This window comes from Poecilia reticulata, linkage group LG16, assembly GCF_000633615.1.
Source record: "Poecilia reticulata strain Guanapo linkage group LG16, Guppy_female_1.0+MT, whole genome shotgun sequence".
Lineage (NCBI taxonomy): Eukaryota > Metazoa > Chordata > Actinopteri > Cyprinodontiformes > Poeciliidae > Poecilia > Poecilia reticulata.
The window spans coordinates 19,204,404-19,221,029 of record NC_024346.1 but is presented as its reverse complement, the minus strand read 5'-3'; the positions used below and the strand labels follow the sequence as shown (position 1 = coordinate 19,221,029).

The 16,626-nt window shown below is 37.3% G+C and overlaps 2 protein-coding genes across 5 annotated transcripts; one reads left to right on the top strand and one right to left on the bottom strand.

Moving 5' to 3' along the window:
* The first annotated feature begins 234 nt into the window (after window positions 1-234).
* Window positions 235-6,349, top strand: LOC103478495 (myelin-associated glycoprotein). 2 transcript variants are annotated; one of them, XM_008432380.2, is made up of 9 exons: window positions 236-592; window positions 732-1,085; window positions 2,543-2,833; window positions 3,494-3,745; window positions 3,858-4,118; window positions 4,204-4,288; window positions 5,968-6,057; window positions 6,144-6,213; window positions 6,289-6,349. In XM_008432380.2, the coding sequence occupies exons 1-9, from the start codon at window positions 544-546 to the stop codon at window positions 6,325-6,327; spliced, it is 1,491 nt and encodes a 496-aa protein (XP_008430602.1). In that variant the 5' UTR covers window positions 236-543; the 3' UTR covers window positions 6,328-6,349. The 2 variants fall into 2 exon arrangements, with proteins under 2 accessions (XP_008430603.1, XP_008430602.1); XM_008432381.2 differs by lacking the exon at window positions 5,968-6,057 and having other exon boundaries at window positions 235-592.
* A 1,997-nt stretch (window positions 6,350-8,346) lies between these two features.
* Window positions 8,347-10,877, bottom strand: LOC103478504 (sialic acid-binding Ig-like lectin 14). Of its 3 annotated transcripts, none has more exons than XM_008432390.1 (4): window positions 10,777-10,877; window positions 10,635-10,692; window positions 10,166-10,546; window positions 8,347-9,028 (listed from the first exon to the last, which is right to left on the bottom strand). In XM_008432390.1, the coding sequence occupies exons 2-4, from the start codon at window positions 10,675-10,677 to the stop codon at window positions 8,751-8,753; spliced, it is 702 nt and encodes a 233-aa protein (XP_008430612.1). In that variant the 5' UTR covers window positions 10,678-10,692; window positions 10,777-10,877; the 3' UTR covers window positions 8,347-8,750. The 3 variants fall into 3 exon arrangements, with proteins under 3 accessions (XP_008430612.1, XP_017164861.1, XP_008430611.1); XM_017309372.1 differs by having other exon boundaries at window positions 10,166-10,537; XM_008432389.1 differs by lacking the exons at window positions 10,166-10,546; window positions 10,635-10,692; window positions 10,777-10,877 and adding exons at window positions 9,163-9,534; window positions 9,632-9,689; window positions 9,770-9,881.
* Between the last annotated feature and the right edge of the window lie 5,749 nt (window positions 10,878-16,626).

Sequence of the window (16,626 nt, the reverse complement as noted above, 5' to 3'; positions counted from 1 at the left end):
AGTCCATGGATTTTACTTGATTTCTTATTTGTTTTCCGTCGTTGTCGCTTTAACTTTCTGCCCAAATGTACACTTTAAAAGTCTGTACTCTCATCTTTAGCATGCACCTTTGTTAAAATCCATCTTGTTACAGGTCCAACAGTTGTACCTTTGCATGAATCCAGCATGACGACTCCTCCTGGAAGCTCAACGATGACGATGGGACGTGCATCGTGGAATCGGTGAGATTGTGGAGGGGCGTTCCAAACAGCAGCGAAATGAAGGACAATCCAGTGAAATGTCTTTTTAACTGTCAAATTTAAACCTGTTTGAAATCTTCCTCATAGTTTTAAATATGTTGTTGAGCCGTACTTAAGATTAGGTTTGGTAGTGTTCTTTCGTTGGTCACACTTGCAGATGATAAATATGCACATGTATGTGACGCAGTGCATTTGAGGTTTGATAAAAGTGGAACGGAAACTAGACAAGTCATCTGTCACGGGAATGTAAAAGCAGCTGCAGCCCGCATATTTCTTTCATTTGCAATTCACCCAAGAAGATGAGATGGGTCCCTCCAAATGGCTTATCTTTTTTGCATGCATTTATTTGAAAGGTAGGGTATATTTTGTGTAACTTATAAATTAGGAAATGCTAATTTTATCATTGTTGTTTCCAAAATTTTATTTTCAGGTGACTTTACTGTAGTGGAATGTCATTTATAAATTACAATACTTTAATTTTTCTACATACAGGGTCTGAAAGTGAAGCCTCGTCCTGGACATCCACATCTCCAGCCTCAGTTAAAGGGCTCATTGGCTCCTGTGTGGTGATCCCCTGCTCTTTTAACTATCCAGATGAAGGAAGTAAATATGAATTCATCGGGATTTGGAAAAATCCAAATGGCGTAATTTTTCACTCAAGCTCTGGACAGACGTTACAGGAGTATCGGAATCGCGTTGAGCTTGTTGGGGAGCTGAAAGGAAAGAACTGCTCTCTGAAGATCGACCCCCTTCAAAACAGCGACGTGGGGCCTTTTGATTTTAGAATTGAAATTAAGAGCTACAACAGCTATTCCTACAAAAATTACATCGCCATTTCAGTCATAAGTAAGTAGCTCATTATGAGGTCATACAAATCTATGGTATTGTATGACCATACAATACCATATGGTCATACAATACCATAAATGTCAAATATCATTTATGTCAAATATCATAAATGATATTTGACATTTATGAGCATTTTTAGTATTTAGTTAGTACAAATGTAACATTTTACATTTGACCTTTGCACTTGTTTTAAGGGTTTAGCCAGTTTTAGACAGATTTTACAGTAACTAAAAGTTTACAAATTTGTATTTTTTGTGCACTATTTTACATTTGTTTATGCTTGGAGAAAAATATTCAAGAAACAAAACATTAAGAAATTGCAGGTGAACCAAAGCAAATAAATCTGAAAAAAAAAATATGAATGAAATTAAACAGAAATGAAAAAATGTGCAAGATATTTGTTTAAATATATGAAGCATATCAGTTTACATTAGTTACTGATGTTTCACAGTACACAATTTAATTTGACAGAAAAATATATTCAGGTTTTACACCGCTCAGCTGATTAGTTTCACCTTTTGAAAACTCAACAAGCCAAAGCATTTTAATGACAAGAAGCATATAATAATTAACCAAATGAGTCAAATGCCCCAAATTAAAACTGGAATCAATGCAATATATGCAACAATTCTGAACTGACGCTTTACTCTTAAGGTGACCGCTTGATCTAAATTTGAAATCATTCTCTATTTCCATTTTAAATGAGGCTTAATGTTGTTTGCTGCATTTGGGAAAGTTTATCAGAGACAAAATGTATTTAGTTTCACATTAAATCAAGTGTTATCTCATCAGGAGCACTAGCCTGGCCATTGACTTCCTACGATATTTCACTCTATTTAAATCTTGAAGTCTCAGTTTTCTCCCATTGGCCTGGATTCCTCTGGTAGATTTTCTACCAGATCGATCAGCGAACAGAAGAAGTTGTGAGCGATGATGTCGATTTTCTGCTCTCTTTTAGAATTGTAATCTGTCTGTAATTTTAGCAATGGCAGCAGAGGAAGTGAATAAAGACACTCAGTCTGTGTTACTCATTCTTACAAATACTAACATTAACAGCTGACTCATTCACCAGAGGACGGTTGTTCACAGCGCAGGCAATTTCCTGTAAGCTTCATAGCATCGAACTGACACATTTAGGGTAAAATACAGAACCGTCCCGTATTTGGCTGTTAAATGTAGCGCCCCGTATTCCACAGATGTGTATGTGTAATGTTTAAGAACTGTACCCCCGAGTACTTTAGATAGTAGGCTGCCCCAGCCATTGTTTGACTCACGGTGTTGCAATATTGTGCCCAACTTTTCTGGGTAACAAAAACTAAACGACACGCTGCCGCCGCAGGCTCTGGTTTTTACTAGGCTGTATTAACACAGGATGAAACATTTTAATTTTCTCTTTTTGATTACTATACATAGATCATTTTAATAGTCTATTGTGATGTCTCTGGTTAACACAGGTGAGCCAAATCCTCTCCAATTCTCGGTGGAAGTGGACCTTAAGGAGGGACAAAATGTGTCTGCATTCTGCTCTGTGTCTCACTCCTGCCCCGCCTCTCCTCCCAATTTCAAGTGGAATCACCTTGGAGAGGAGATTCATCAGTCCCAACAGCTTGGCAATGCAGAGTGGAACACAACATCTATTCTGAGCTTTCGGCCAACTCATATTGACCACAACAAGCCTTTACAGTGCACTGTAACCTACAAAGGGGGGAAAAGTCAGGAGATATCCAAGATACTTCATGTAAAATGTAAGTGTTGATTAGAATGACATTTTCCTGATTACATTTTGAATTTAAAACCAAATTACTATGATCTTTAAGTCACATGAAAAATGGTTTTGAATGAAAAAATCCTTTTAAAAGGGAGGTGAAAATATAGAGGCACATTGATGTCAAAAAAGCTCAAGAGGCAAAATGAAGAATTCACTGTTTTGGACATAATTTTACCAATAAATGTATGTCATGTCAATGCTAGCGTTTTACCAACTGGTAAAAGGCCACTTGGATAGTTTATCAATAAACTAGCCAACTCACTAGTTGGATGCCAGTTCATACAACAAATTCATTCTGCCAGGTTAAAACGAATAAATTTGTGTTCTAGTTCACCACCGAAACATTGTGAGCAAAGAAAGCTAGCATGAACCAGTGAGTCCTCGTAATTTTGTTTAAATACAGACAAATAAAACAGAGTTTTGCATAGATCATGATGCTATAATTAATTATCATATTATCATGGCATGTTTCTAAAATGCTGTTTGCCTCTATATTGTCTATATGCTGAACTAGTTTGCAAACAAATGAGGACTTCAATTTCTGTGGATTTACTTTTTCAGGATGTTGTTGTACCAGACACAGTCACAAACAATATATATGGCAAGAATATATAGCTGTTTTTATATTTTCATGCAGATGCACCGTTGAATGTGAACGTTGAATACAAGGTCGACGTAAAGGAGGGAGAAACTGTGGCTCTCACTTGCTCCAGTGAGGCTCAGCCTCCTGTCAGTCGCTACGAGTGGCACAATGAAACTGGAGCAAAGATCTCTCAGGGAAACCTCTACATAGTGTCAAATGTTTCTAGAACAATAGGAGCAATGTATTGTACTGCTATCAACGACGAGGGAAAAAATGTTTCACGGCCTGTCCAACTCAATGTTTTATGTGAGTAAAACATTCCAGGTATTGTGACAATGTTTAAAATTGTCACTAGAATGAATATGAACTCATAGCTGATTCCAAAGGCACCCTGAGATCTTTTTCTTTGCCTTTACAGATGCTCCTGAGATGAAGACTGAGTCGTCATGCTCAATAGAGAGGGACTGGGTGAAGTGTGAGTGTATTGTGGACTCCAATCCTGCCAGCACCGTCACATTTAAGCAGTCTGACAAAATTCTGCCTGGTACTACAAGAGATAAAAATGGTTTCTATACCATAAAGATTCTTTTGAAAGACATCGAGTCTTCCAAGTTTGTGCAGTGTTTGGCATCTAACATCCAAGGGAAGGCCAGCCATACACTCTCTGTACCTCATGACGGTATGAAGTGATATCAGATTTCAACACTCACCACCAAACATGGCGAATAACATAAACATACATTGTTTGATTTCTGTCTTAACAGAGACGATACTTTACATTTTCATTGCCACTGGAGCAGCAGGGTTCTTGCTGTTGGTTATACTTTTAGTTGGAGTTTATAAGAAATGGTGAGTAAAAAATAAATATTGTTTGCTAATGTAAAGAAATCAGCAAACAACCAATGTTACATGAGAAACTGTTTTCTTTTTGTATTATACAGTATAGATTATTCTATCTACCTTCCAGGTAGAATAATGTGCATTTTAATGTAAATGTGTCAAATATTTAGAGAATTTGGAAAAAAGTCCTTCAAGGCACAGTTTTTGGCCTTATTAATATTTTTTCAATTTCCAAATAGCACTTGAAAGAATGTGTCTACAGCTAAAGTCCATTTTAATGTAGATAACATGATACACCAATGTATGACCTGAAGCTGAACCTTAGCATGAAGATGACAAATCATGCTGTTTTTCAGAACTAAGCCTAAATCTTGATGATATTGGTATTTCTGATCTGTGGAAGACCTTATCGATAAAATATCATCCTCCAAATATCTGGGTATTGATTGATTTAGTAGAAATGTTGAAAGGCTACTATTTTTAAAATAGGACCTGTCCTAGATTATCCTTCAGGAAAAGCCGGTAGAGCCTAAGAGGATTTAGACAACATCTTGGAATGTTCTTTTTCATGGTGAGATTATTTATTTGCACATTGCTTCCTTCTCACGTTATTCTAGATTTTATTTATTATTCTTTACATTTTATGATAAATTTATTTAAAACAATGGATCACTGTGTAGTTTATTAATCTTTTTTCTGACACAAGTTAACCTTAAAGCAGTCTTTCTCAAACAGCTCTCCCCACTCCGCTGGTGGTCCACAAGGTTCCCCCTAGTGGTCTGGTAATGCATGTAAACATTATTTGTCATGACATCAGTTCAAAGTGCGGCGCTACAAATTGCGTTAAAAATAATGATGGAAAACTGGCTTAAAATCGAGTTACTCTAAAGAAAAGCTGCAGATACTGGTGGAAAGAAAACAACTCCAGGAATATTAAATGATCAGAGGACGCTAAGTCAAATCTGCTGAGTGTTGATGTGTCGTTCACCACTCTTCTCATTAGGATGAACAAAGAAAACAACAATACATGAGTTAAGAAACTAATATTTTGAATTCAGGTTGCATCATATATTAAGATGTGTTATCCCAGGGGTAATTTCAGGTTCGGTGGTCCGTGATTGGTCCCCTGATCTGAACTTGAGTGATGATCTGTTGTTGGACTTCCGGCCCCAAGTGGAGGAGTTTAAGTATCTCGGGATCTTGTTCACGAATGAGCGAAGAAGGGAGCGGGAGGTCGACAGGCGGATTGGTGCAGCGTCTGCAGTGAAGCACCACGACTGCTCTCTTGTCGTGGTGAAGAGAGAGCAGAGTCAAAAACCAAAGCTCTCAATTTACCGGTCGATCTACATTCCTACCCTCATCTATGGTTACGAGCTTTGGGTCATGACTGAAAGAACGAGTTCGCGGATACAAGAGTCCAGGAGGGACACAGAGTAGAACCGCTGCTCCTTTGTGCCAAGAGGAGTCAGTTGAGGTGGCTTGGGCATCTCGGCCAGGAGGGGTAAGGATGCCTCCTGGACGCCTCCCTGGTGAGTTGTTCACGTCCCACTGAGAGGAGGCTCCGGGGAAGACCCAGGACACGTTGGGGGGACCATGTTTCTCGGATGGCCTGGGAACGCCTTAGCTTTCCATGTACAAAGTTATGCACAGTAGAATCCCCTCTGAGAAAATTACATTTACCTTACCAGCACGGGGAAACCTAGAGACACTTCAGGATTAAACATGAGTGCCATGATGACAGAAAGACCTCAGGAACCCCCAGAGGAGGCCTCAAAAAGGTCCTTATCACTCACCAAAGACTGAATTAAGCTAACGTTTCATCTTATTTATAATTGTTTTCAAAACATCTGATTCGTATTCCCAGGAAAAAGACTTGTGATGATCCACATTCTTCTAATATTTATATGAATGAAGATATGTATGGAAATGTTGGGGTATGTATTTTTCTCTACTTAATTTTATGAATTCTTGAGTAAATGCAAAAATTTAATGTTGTATTTGTTTTTCAGACTGACTGGGATGATCAAATATATGCCAATGTCCAATAAATAAAGGAAAAGCTGCAGTCTGTCTACCTGGTCTGTAATTGATTAATTTAATTATATTGGAACTAAGTTTGTTCTGTAAGCATTTTGATGTGTGCTGCAGATGTTCTGTGCAGATTTCACTTGCCAATGCAATCAATCTACATCAACACTGTTAACCAGGTTAAATAAAGGAAATTAATTTTAAATATATTTAATTCATTTCCTTTTAACCCTTGTGTTTAGAAATGGGGTCAACTGACCCAACACACGTAAAACTTGCATTATTTGCCTCAGTCCTCTTCGTTTGCCTCAGTCCTCGCACCCACAAGGGTTAAATACATTTAGAATTAATTTCCTTTACATAAAGGGAACAAATTCTAAAAATAAAGCACTTTTGCTTACAGCTATAACTTTTTCAAATAAGTCTTGTAAATGCATGTATCTTAGTAGCTATTAAGCCAATTTCCCTAAGTGTATTTTTAATTCTTGTTTATGTGGTAGGTCTTGTCTGGTTACAACATATTGTGGAAATGTTGTCTTTAGAATTTCCTCTTTTGCTTGAAAATTGTGATATTTGTTTAACGTATTAAAAAGTAAAACTATTCTGACAAAAGAGACAAACTTTAAAAAGATCAAATGATGATCATGTTGCTGTTGACCTGCAAGCTTTGTAAGTGCAGGTGTGAAAATAAGTGAGGCTTGAATAGCCTGTCACCGATTATGACTATTCATTAATAAACGAAGAAAGTGTGGTTGTTGATGGGCGTGTCTTATTGGTCAAGTGTGAAAAAACCCACATGTAAGTGCATGTAATTGTGTTCAGCATTAACAGAAAGGGAAGTTGCTATGAACCTCGATGAAATTTTCAAAACATAAACATCTATTACTCAAAAAGAAAACTAAAAAGTTTCAACCTCGTTTTTGCTTTTGGCATTGCTGTCCATATCAGCTGACACAAACAGCGTATTTTATTTTAAATTCTTCATTTACAATGGAAAATCTTCGACTCATAAAAGAGGAAGTAATGTGAAGCAGATAACAGCCACGTGGGAGAAACATTTTCCAGGGGAGATTGTTGTCAAATCAAGATGAGAGACCTCTTCATGTTCATCATGTTGCAGAGGCTCAGGCGTCTTTCTTCAGTTATTCTCTTACAAGCAGCATATTGCTGGAGGAACTTTTAATATAGAGGCCACTCTATGCCAGTGTTAACCAAACAACTCCAGTGCTGTAACTTGATTTCCCCCCAATGTTATCCTACAACAATAAACAATTGAGATTGAAGTAAAGGATCRATAAAGTTTCTTGCCTGGTAGTTTTCTTAATTAGTGTAACTATGTCTATACTGCAGCATGATGATAGTAGATAGTGCTTAAAATGAAACATTAAGTGTGACTTGGTTTAAGCTGAATTATTATTTCTGTAAATCTCTTTTCATGTGGTGCTGCTGCCGGAGCACCAGAGCATGCTTTGTTACTCCAGAGCAACAGTAACAAAGATGAAGATTACCATTTAAAAGTTAGCAATGCATAACTTTGTSATATGCTATGTGAWTCAAAAGCATGGAAAACACCAAAAATAATGGATAAGTAATTTTTATTTTACTTCCCCTCTTTTCTTTTYGTCAGTGCAGTTGACAAACTACTTAAAWATAGTGCATCAGGTCATTATCTCAATCTTTGAAAGAGGAAAGWMTMWYATWYTSTKTWWWAKAGARAARWKYWMRWKTYYSYRTATATWTTWTMYMCAYWTTYTYWYTMWRRGRSWSTCYCMCWSKKRWAAAWATWTWKMKSKSKSBRMAAWWTWWMWCWSWRWAAMAYWKWRWRTAKAKWTWWAWWKYRYAWMACWMTWTTACWTCTGTCGTTATTTGTGCAATTCTTCTGTTKATGAAGGTTCTTTGTGGCTTATTTGAAGTGCTAAATAAAAAGTTGAATTTTCACCACAAATGGGAGGCTGCAGCCACGACAGTCCCCCGTTTCACACACTCCAGATAATTGAAACAAAAGAGATAAAAAACATACAAATGTTATAATCTTAATACTTTGATGAAAGATTTAATACAAAAGAATAGGAAAACCTGTAGACTTTGGAGTATTACGTAAATTTAATAGTCAGTGTATAATTTTACAGTTGATGAAGAGTGAAAAAAAGAAACCAGAAAAACAAGATTGTTCCATAAATCTTATTAGAAAATCATTAAAGGTTAGAAAAAGACTCCTAMCTTTTGTGCCTCTAACACATGTTCAAAAGATTTAGGTAAAGTTAAACTCAGTAGGTGATATGAATCAAAGCATGCATCAATAAGAATTTCCTGTCTCTAAATGTTCTTTTTTCCTTTGTAGTTTTACTAATTCAGGACTTTTTCTGCAAAATCACTTTGTCATTATGGCAGATGGCTCTAAAAATATTGCTGTAATCCTGCATATGTAGTTTCACTTGGTCCTCTACATGAGGACAAGCACAGAGCCTTTTGCAGTCTTCCTGCCCTGGAATCTCACCGTACATTCTAAACGCTTGTTAAAATCGGCTTCTCGAGGGGTGAAGGTCATGGTGGACGTTGTTGACCACAACCATGTATTCTCCTGTTTTGATATCGTTGACCACGTTCCTGCGCGGCTCCAGGAGATGTAGGGAGGAGATGATGGACAGACGTGAGTAACTTTGCAGGTGGCAGTCACTTTATTACTGACTTCTAAAGTCATTACGGGAGGCTTAGGAACTCCTGTACAATCAACAATTGTCACAAAATCAGTTGTTAAGTAGTTATTTAAACATGTTTTACTATCTTAAAGTAAAGAATTTAGTTTAGAATTACTGAAAATTCAGTTTAGAATTACTGAAAAGCTGAATACTCACGGTAGATGTCCAGGGTCACCTTATTGTTTGAGAAAGTGAAGCTTTTATGTTGTGGAATTTCAATTTTGAAGTAAAACGGACCAGTGTCGGTTTTTCTGAYGCCATACAGCTCCCAGGTGCAGTTGCCACTTTGAATGCTTCCTCCCATTCTGGTTCGATGGAGGTACTCAGGCSTTAGTGTCAAGTCCTCAAAATTTGATGCGACCAATGTGTGCYGTTTGTACCAGAATGCCCGAAATCTGTTCAATATTTTTTTTGTCTTGGGATACGAGTATACACAGGGAATGACCACACATGAGTTTTGAAGAACGGGGATTCTTGATGGCACATTTATGTGCCAGTCCTTGGCCAAGATTAGAGATTCAGCCATTCCTGTAATAACAGCACAAACACAAGAATACTTTGTTAGCAAGTGGACAGTGATAGAATGATGATATTCCATGAATTGTCATTTTATCATTAAACTTACCACAAACCATCAGAATTGAGAACCACAATTTCAGATCCATCATTAGTTGACTAGAAGTCTAAGAAACCAACATAAAGATTAAGATAAATATATAAAAGTCTTTAGTGAATTCTTCTTAATCTTCAAAGATCCACTCACCTTGAAGTTTCTTTAACATATAACTGGAGTTAAATCTTGTAAGATTTGAACGTCTTGCAGCCAAAGATTATGTCTCTGTCCTATTGTGTGGTGAGAGTGAGTCTTGTGCTTATAAAGCAAAAGTTCAGACCTTGAAGCCAGAAATTGTTGCAGTTTGCAATCAAACTTTCCCAGCATCATAAGCGGATTCTTATGTTGCTTTTTGGGTACTTTTCCATGAACAACTTTTAGATGGAGGAAAAAAATAAACATAGCTCATAAATAGTAATGATTGACATCAGATCAAATCTTTGGAATTTTAATATTTTTCATCAGTGGAAAAATGTGGCAAGAAAATTTTGCTGACATAATGGCAGTACTCAGACNAATTACTGAAAAGGTCTCTAATATACTCACGGTAGATGTCCAGGGTCACCTTATTGTTTGAGAAAGTGAAGCTTTTATGTTGTGGAATTTCAATTTTGAAGTAAAACGGACCAGTGTCGGTTTTTCTGACGCCATACAGCTCCCAGGTGCAGTTGCCACTTTGAATGCTTCCTCCCATTCTGGTTCGATGGAGGTACTCAGGCCTTAGTGTCAAGTCCTCAAAATTTGATGCGACCAATGTGTGCCGTTTGTACCAGAATGCCCGAAATCTGTTCAATATTTTTTTTGTCTTGGGATACGAGTATACACAGGGAATGACCACACATGAGTTTTGAAGAACGGGGATTCTTGATGGCACATTTATGTGCCAGTCCTTGGCCAAGATTAGAGATTCAGCCATTCCTGTAATAACTGCACAAACACAAGAATACTTTGTTAGCAAGTGGACAGTGATAGAATGATGATATTCCATGAATTGTCATTTTATCATTAAACTTACCACAAACCATCAGAATTGAGAACCACAATTTCAGATCCATCATCAGTTGACTAGAAGCCTAAGAACCAACATAAAGATTAAGATAAATATATAAGAGTCTTTAGTGAATTCTTCTTATTCTTCAAAGTAAAGATCCACTCACCTTGAAGTTTCTTTAACATATAACTGGAGTTAAATCTTGTAAGATTTGAATGCTTTGAAGCCAAAGATTATGTCTCTGTCCTATTGTGTGGTGAGAGAGAGTCTTGTGCTTATAAAGCAAAAGTTCAGACCTTGATGCCAGAAACTGTTACAGTTTGCAATCAAACTTTCCCAACGTCATAAGCTGATTCTTATGTAGCTATTTTGTATTTTTTCCAAGAACAACTTTTAGATGGAGGAAAAAAATAAACATAGCTCATAAATAGTAATAATTGACATCAGATCAAATCTTTGGAATTTTAATATTTTTCATCAGTGGAAAAATGTGGCAAGAAAATTTTGCTGACATAATGGCAGTACTCAGACAAATGTTAAAACGCAATAAGGAATATATAATTTTACTGCTTTTCTTTTAAACATGTTTGCTAATGTAGCTAATGCTTCTCCTTCTATTGTTTGTTAATGTAAAGACATCTGCAATCTAGCAATGTTACATGAGAACCAGTTTCTTTTTTGTATTATCCATCCATCCATCCATCCATCCATCCATCCATCCATCCATCCATCCATCCATCCATCCATCCATCCATCCATCCATCCATTTTCTTATACCCTTGTCCCTAATGAGGTTGGGAGGGGTGCTGGTGCCTATTTCCAGTGAATGTTTCAGGCGAGAGGCGGGGTTCACCCTGGACAGGTCGCCAGTCTGTCGCAGGGCAACACAGAGAGGACAAACAACCATGAACACACACTCACACCTAAAGAGAATTTAGAGAACCCAATTAACCCGACAGTCCTCTTTTTGGACTGTGGGATAAAACTGGAGTACCTAGAGCAGTGGTTCTTAACCTTTTTTGAGGTACCGAACCCACCAGTTTCATATGCGCATTCACTGAACCCTTCTGTAGTGATGAATAAAATGTCATTTTTTTTCCCACCCAAATTCAAGACATAGGGGTCTTGAAGATCATTAATTCTTCTTAAAAGGTAGAGTCTCTGAGAACAGTTCTCCAAAATATTGTCAGTGTTGTCAGCACAGTTGAGCTGACTGTCCAGGAACGACCCAAGGTATTTAAAATTTGCCACAGTTTCAACAGGTCGAGAGAAACTGGAACCACTTTAAGGTCTGGTTTAGATCATTTAATTAGCGAATAATAAATAATAAAGACTTTGCGGTATTCTGATTTAGTAATATAATTATATTAGTTGTGTTGTGGCCATTTATGTAAATTTATGTAAAGTTTGCAAATTGTAATTTCTACTAATTTAGTTTTCTATTTTGGGAAGTTAGAATTTAGTTAAGTTAGTTTGGATCCAAAATCTGTAGTTAATTTGTATATTTGAATTGATTAGATTATGTTGGTATTTGGTTAGACCCTCCCATTAATTTGAGTAATTAAAAACACACAGGGTTCTTGGTGGAAGCATTGACAAATGTTTGGTGTGTGAACGGGAGGGAATGATTTTTTTTTACCACTTTTCACTTTTTCGTACTTGAAACGTCAAATTATGTTTACTTTCATATTGGGCTATATTATTGAACATTTTTGGTAATTATTTTGTCGCTATTTTTTTTTTTTACAAGAAATAAAGAATATATTTTTTCAAACAAATTAAGTCGGAAGTGCGTTCAAAACAAAACCACCTGTTGATTGAAAATCCGTGTATGGTTTGTTCTTTGGTTTTTTCGTTTCAAAATAAAATTGGAAAAACAAAACAAGCATGTGTTTTTTTGTTTTTTCGTTTTTAAAACGAAATTAGAAAAACGGCAATTGCAAAAAGAAAACGAGCTGTTAATTTAGCGTTTCATTATTTCATTGTTGACAATCGGTCTGACCCGAAAGTTCTCTTCGTCCGGCTGACACAGGGGCCGTATCACACATACACATTATGCTCTGTCCCGCACACTTTGTTTCTACACTCGTCCAAAGCGGCATGTAATTAATTTGATCATGATACTTTCACACAGATAGCCTTTAACTCCAACTTTGTTATGTATATGAAGCTAATGGCTGATAAATGCTGCTTCCCATTCAGTAAATATCTAAAGGGCTAGACCGTCCAATTTTTTATTTTATTTTTTTACCAACCTTTAATCTGCTCTGGTTTTAAAAGACGCTCAAATTATTAAAAGCTTAACTAAATAAATGTTTGCCTACGGAAGAGGATTTGGGAAAGAAAAAAAGGTCATCATTCTGTCTTTAATCTCAGAATTCAGACTTTAATCTAAAAAAAACCCCCAAAAACAATCTTGTACATCAGTAGGTGTTAGAAAAATGTTACAGGCCCCGTCTCCACTTCTGTGGTTTAACACCTCACAATATTTTTTTACATTTTTATAAGTGATGTATGATTGTCCAATTAGAAATGAAAACCTGTCTCTTCATGAGACTGTTTGTCCATCCATCCATTTACTTCTGCTTATCCGGGGTCGGGTCATGGGGGCAGCAGCTTCAGAAGGGAGGCCCAGACTTCCCTCTCCCCAGCCACTTCTTCCAGCTCCTGCGGGGGAACCCCAAGGCGTTCCCATGCCAGCCGAGAGACATCGTCCCTCCAGCATGTCCTATTTATTATAACTTATTAGACTCAACTGACTAAACATAATGAACAACTTTTGAGTTGATACTTTTCATTATTTCTTAGCACTGCATTTATAAGCAAGAAACATTAAAAGAAAAAAATATTTAATTTGTATCAACCTATATGTAATCAGAGTTTTAAACTCAAATCTTACAAAATAAACAGAGACAAAATGTTTTCATAAAAATGTATTTATTACAATAAAATAAATGTTTTCATAAAACATTTTACAAGCAATAAAATGTTTTATGAAAACATTTTCCCCAATGTTTGGGGAATCATGAAAAAATATTCCTATAATTTATGTATATAAAAGATGAGGAGACAGTGAAGAAGACGATGTCAGGAGGAGGAAGAGGATCACTGGGAGATTCTGGGAAGCTGCATCCAAACCTGGAGCTGAGGCCTCTNGATGAGGAGACAGTGAAGAAGACGATGTCAGGAGGAGGAAGAGGATCACTGGGAGATTCTGGGAAGCTGCATCCAAACCTGGAGCTGAGGCCTCTGCTCCTAAGAGCCGCCTGTATGAAGCAATAAAAAATATATTTAAAAAAGTTCACACTGCACATAAGAAGCCAATCAAAGGGAAGAATATATTTCACACACACAAATAATATGAATTTACAAACTACAAAAAGATCAGAGGAAGGGAATATTAATAACTGGTATTGGATGATGTAAATGATTAGAAGATACCAACATCTTCAAAAATATCGAACTCACCAGAGAGGAATATTATATTTTGACATACGTATCAAACAGTATATATGCAAACACATTAAACTCTTCATGTCACACTTTGAAACGCTACGATCAGATATCAAGCAGCAGAATACGACAAGGTGACTTGTCCAGACCGCGGTTAGCGGGGTAAACACACTCCACCCGGCCGCTGAGCCTGGAGCCGCCGGGCCCCGTTAGAGTAGCTACGCTGCTCCGAAAACTCCCGAGTATATTTCAAACTGCACATAATTAAGTGAGTAAATTAAGCTTGTAGTGGCGATTGTTTGTTAAACCAAACATCCAACAAAGTTCCATTAAGCCACTGGATTCAGTTCTCTTTAACGCAGGCAAAAGAAAGTTCAATATCCAAACGTGTAAGTTGTTCTTCATTATTTATTTCTTGACATCTTTGCAAAAGAAAACAATTACAGAGATAACTTTTCCTTCTACCTCTCTTGCACTGGTAAAAACCATAGGCCCCAAACCCAAATGCCTGTTGGTCCTTTACCAGGCTCCTACACTTATAGAAAGTGGACCAACCCACCTCACTTCCTGTTTGCTTAGAAAAACAACAAAAAAATAATAAAACAAAAGATAAATAAAATCAACAATTATTAACCTACAAATAAGTTCTGTAAATAATACAAAAAATATAAATTTAAGGATAAGCTAACAAAATTCAAATGGATAAAGAAAATAAAGAATAAATAGCTCCAACAAAGCTATAAGGGCTACTTTGTTATTTTGAAACGAAATAACCAAAGAACCAACCATACACGGATTATTGAAAATCCGTGTATGGTTCGTTCTTTGGTTTTTTCGTCCATAACCATAAACAGACATTAATTAGCTGAGAAAAGTAGAAAATGAACAAAATACAAATAAAAGAAAAAAGCAAAGGCGACTTAGGGAATTGCTTGTGTGGGTGCAAACAAAACAATTTGATTTGCTTCTGTGAAGTGGAGGTTTTTATTAAGAGGTGTATTCATAATTTTAATAAATGCATTGATGGCGTGTCCTATCCTTCTAAACCTCTAAGCTGGCGGTTCTCAACGTGGGCGGTACCGCCCCTCCAGGGGGCGTTCAGAGGACGGCAGGGGCCGCTGGCGGACATTTTTACAAAAGGGGGGCGCTGGGATGCCTTTGGGGGGTGTTTGGTCGAAGGTAAACTTTACACCAGTGGGCCCCAAACATTTTCCTGTGAGGACCACATAACTTTTCCCTTCTCTGGTGGGGGGCCGGAGTCAGTTTGTAAAAGAAAAAGTGTGACGATTGCAGGAGTGCCTAAATGTAAAAATATATTGTTTTCCAGAAAGCACAATCAAATGACCCTCTCTGGGTTCTTCACAGAAAAAAATCCAGGAAGGATTATAGTCCGTATTTTACGAACTATGAGCCGCACCGGACTATAAACCACAACCCCAAAGTATTTTTTTTAAACCAGTAAACATACACATATAAGGCTCAGATATCTCTGCCGCTCTAGGTTTTCCACAACGATGCAGCAGCAGCAGAGGGGGGCGGACACCCAAAATTTGAGTCAGGTCAATTGAATATCACATTTATTACGGTTGAAAAAGAAAAAGTTGCCAAGATTAGATTTAACAGAACTGATTACGGGAGTTTCCGAACAGTAACTGTAACAGTAAAAGTGCTGATCCTTCGTGTCTGTTACTAGCATGTGCTAAATCAGTGGTCCCAATCTGTTTATTACCGCAGACCGGTCAAGACTTGGACATTTTGTTGCGGCCCGGGACAGAGGGGACAAGGGGAGGGGGGATGAACAGTCAGATAAGGCTTCTGCATGTTGGTGTTCCCACTAAATACTGAATATGCCCTATTTGGGTTGTCTTGGCCTTTTTATCGCAGCCTGTGGGGTTTCCCCTGACTGATTAACGAGAATACAACCTGTTGAATGTGGCAGGTAGCCAATCAAAAAGCGCGGTGACGTAAGAACAGAGGGGAATCCCAAACAGCTGACATATAGCGCAACTGAGAGTCCGGTGGATATCGGAGATGATATGTGGAAATGTTTATWATTAAATCTAAAAGGTCATTATTGTTTATTCAGTTAAAAATGTTAACTATGAAAAAACATATTCACCTCCAAATCATTGTGCAGCAAATAGAGCGGCTGCTCCCGTCGTCTTTTATCCACCGCCTTTTTTTTTTTATTACATCTTTTATCTCTTAAAATGACTCCACAAACTATCACTATTGCTTCTACATGTTTACCGTGTTTGGTTATTCTAATTTTCCGCTATGTTGGGGTTTTTACTGGATTATTCTCTGGAATCGGGATGTTCGTGACTGGAATCGGTTCGTGTTGCTCCTGCCTTGTGGCTGAACATGAACCGATCGAACCTGTTGTACTTTTATCAGCTCTGTGGTCACAGAGATTTGGAGAATCGGCCGACAATTCTTAAATCTTTCCATCTAAACCAGACTTAAGACTCACAATCTCTAATCATCTCCTCTTGACCACTGCCAAAACGCTCTGACTGGTCGTATGGTAACGTTTATATATCCCTTCAAAATAATATACAGA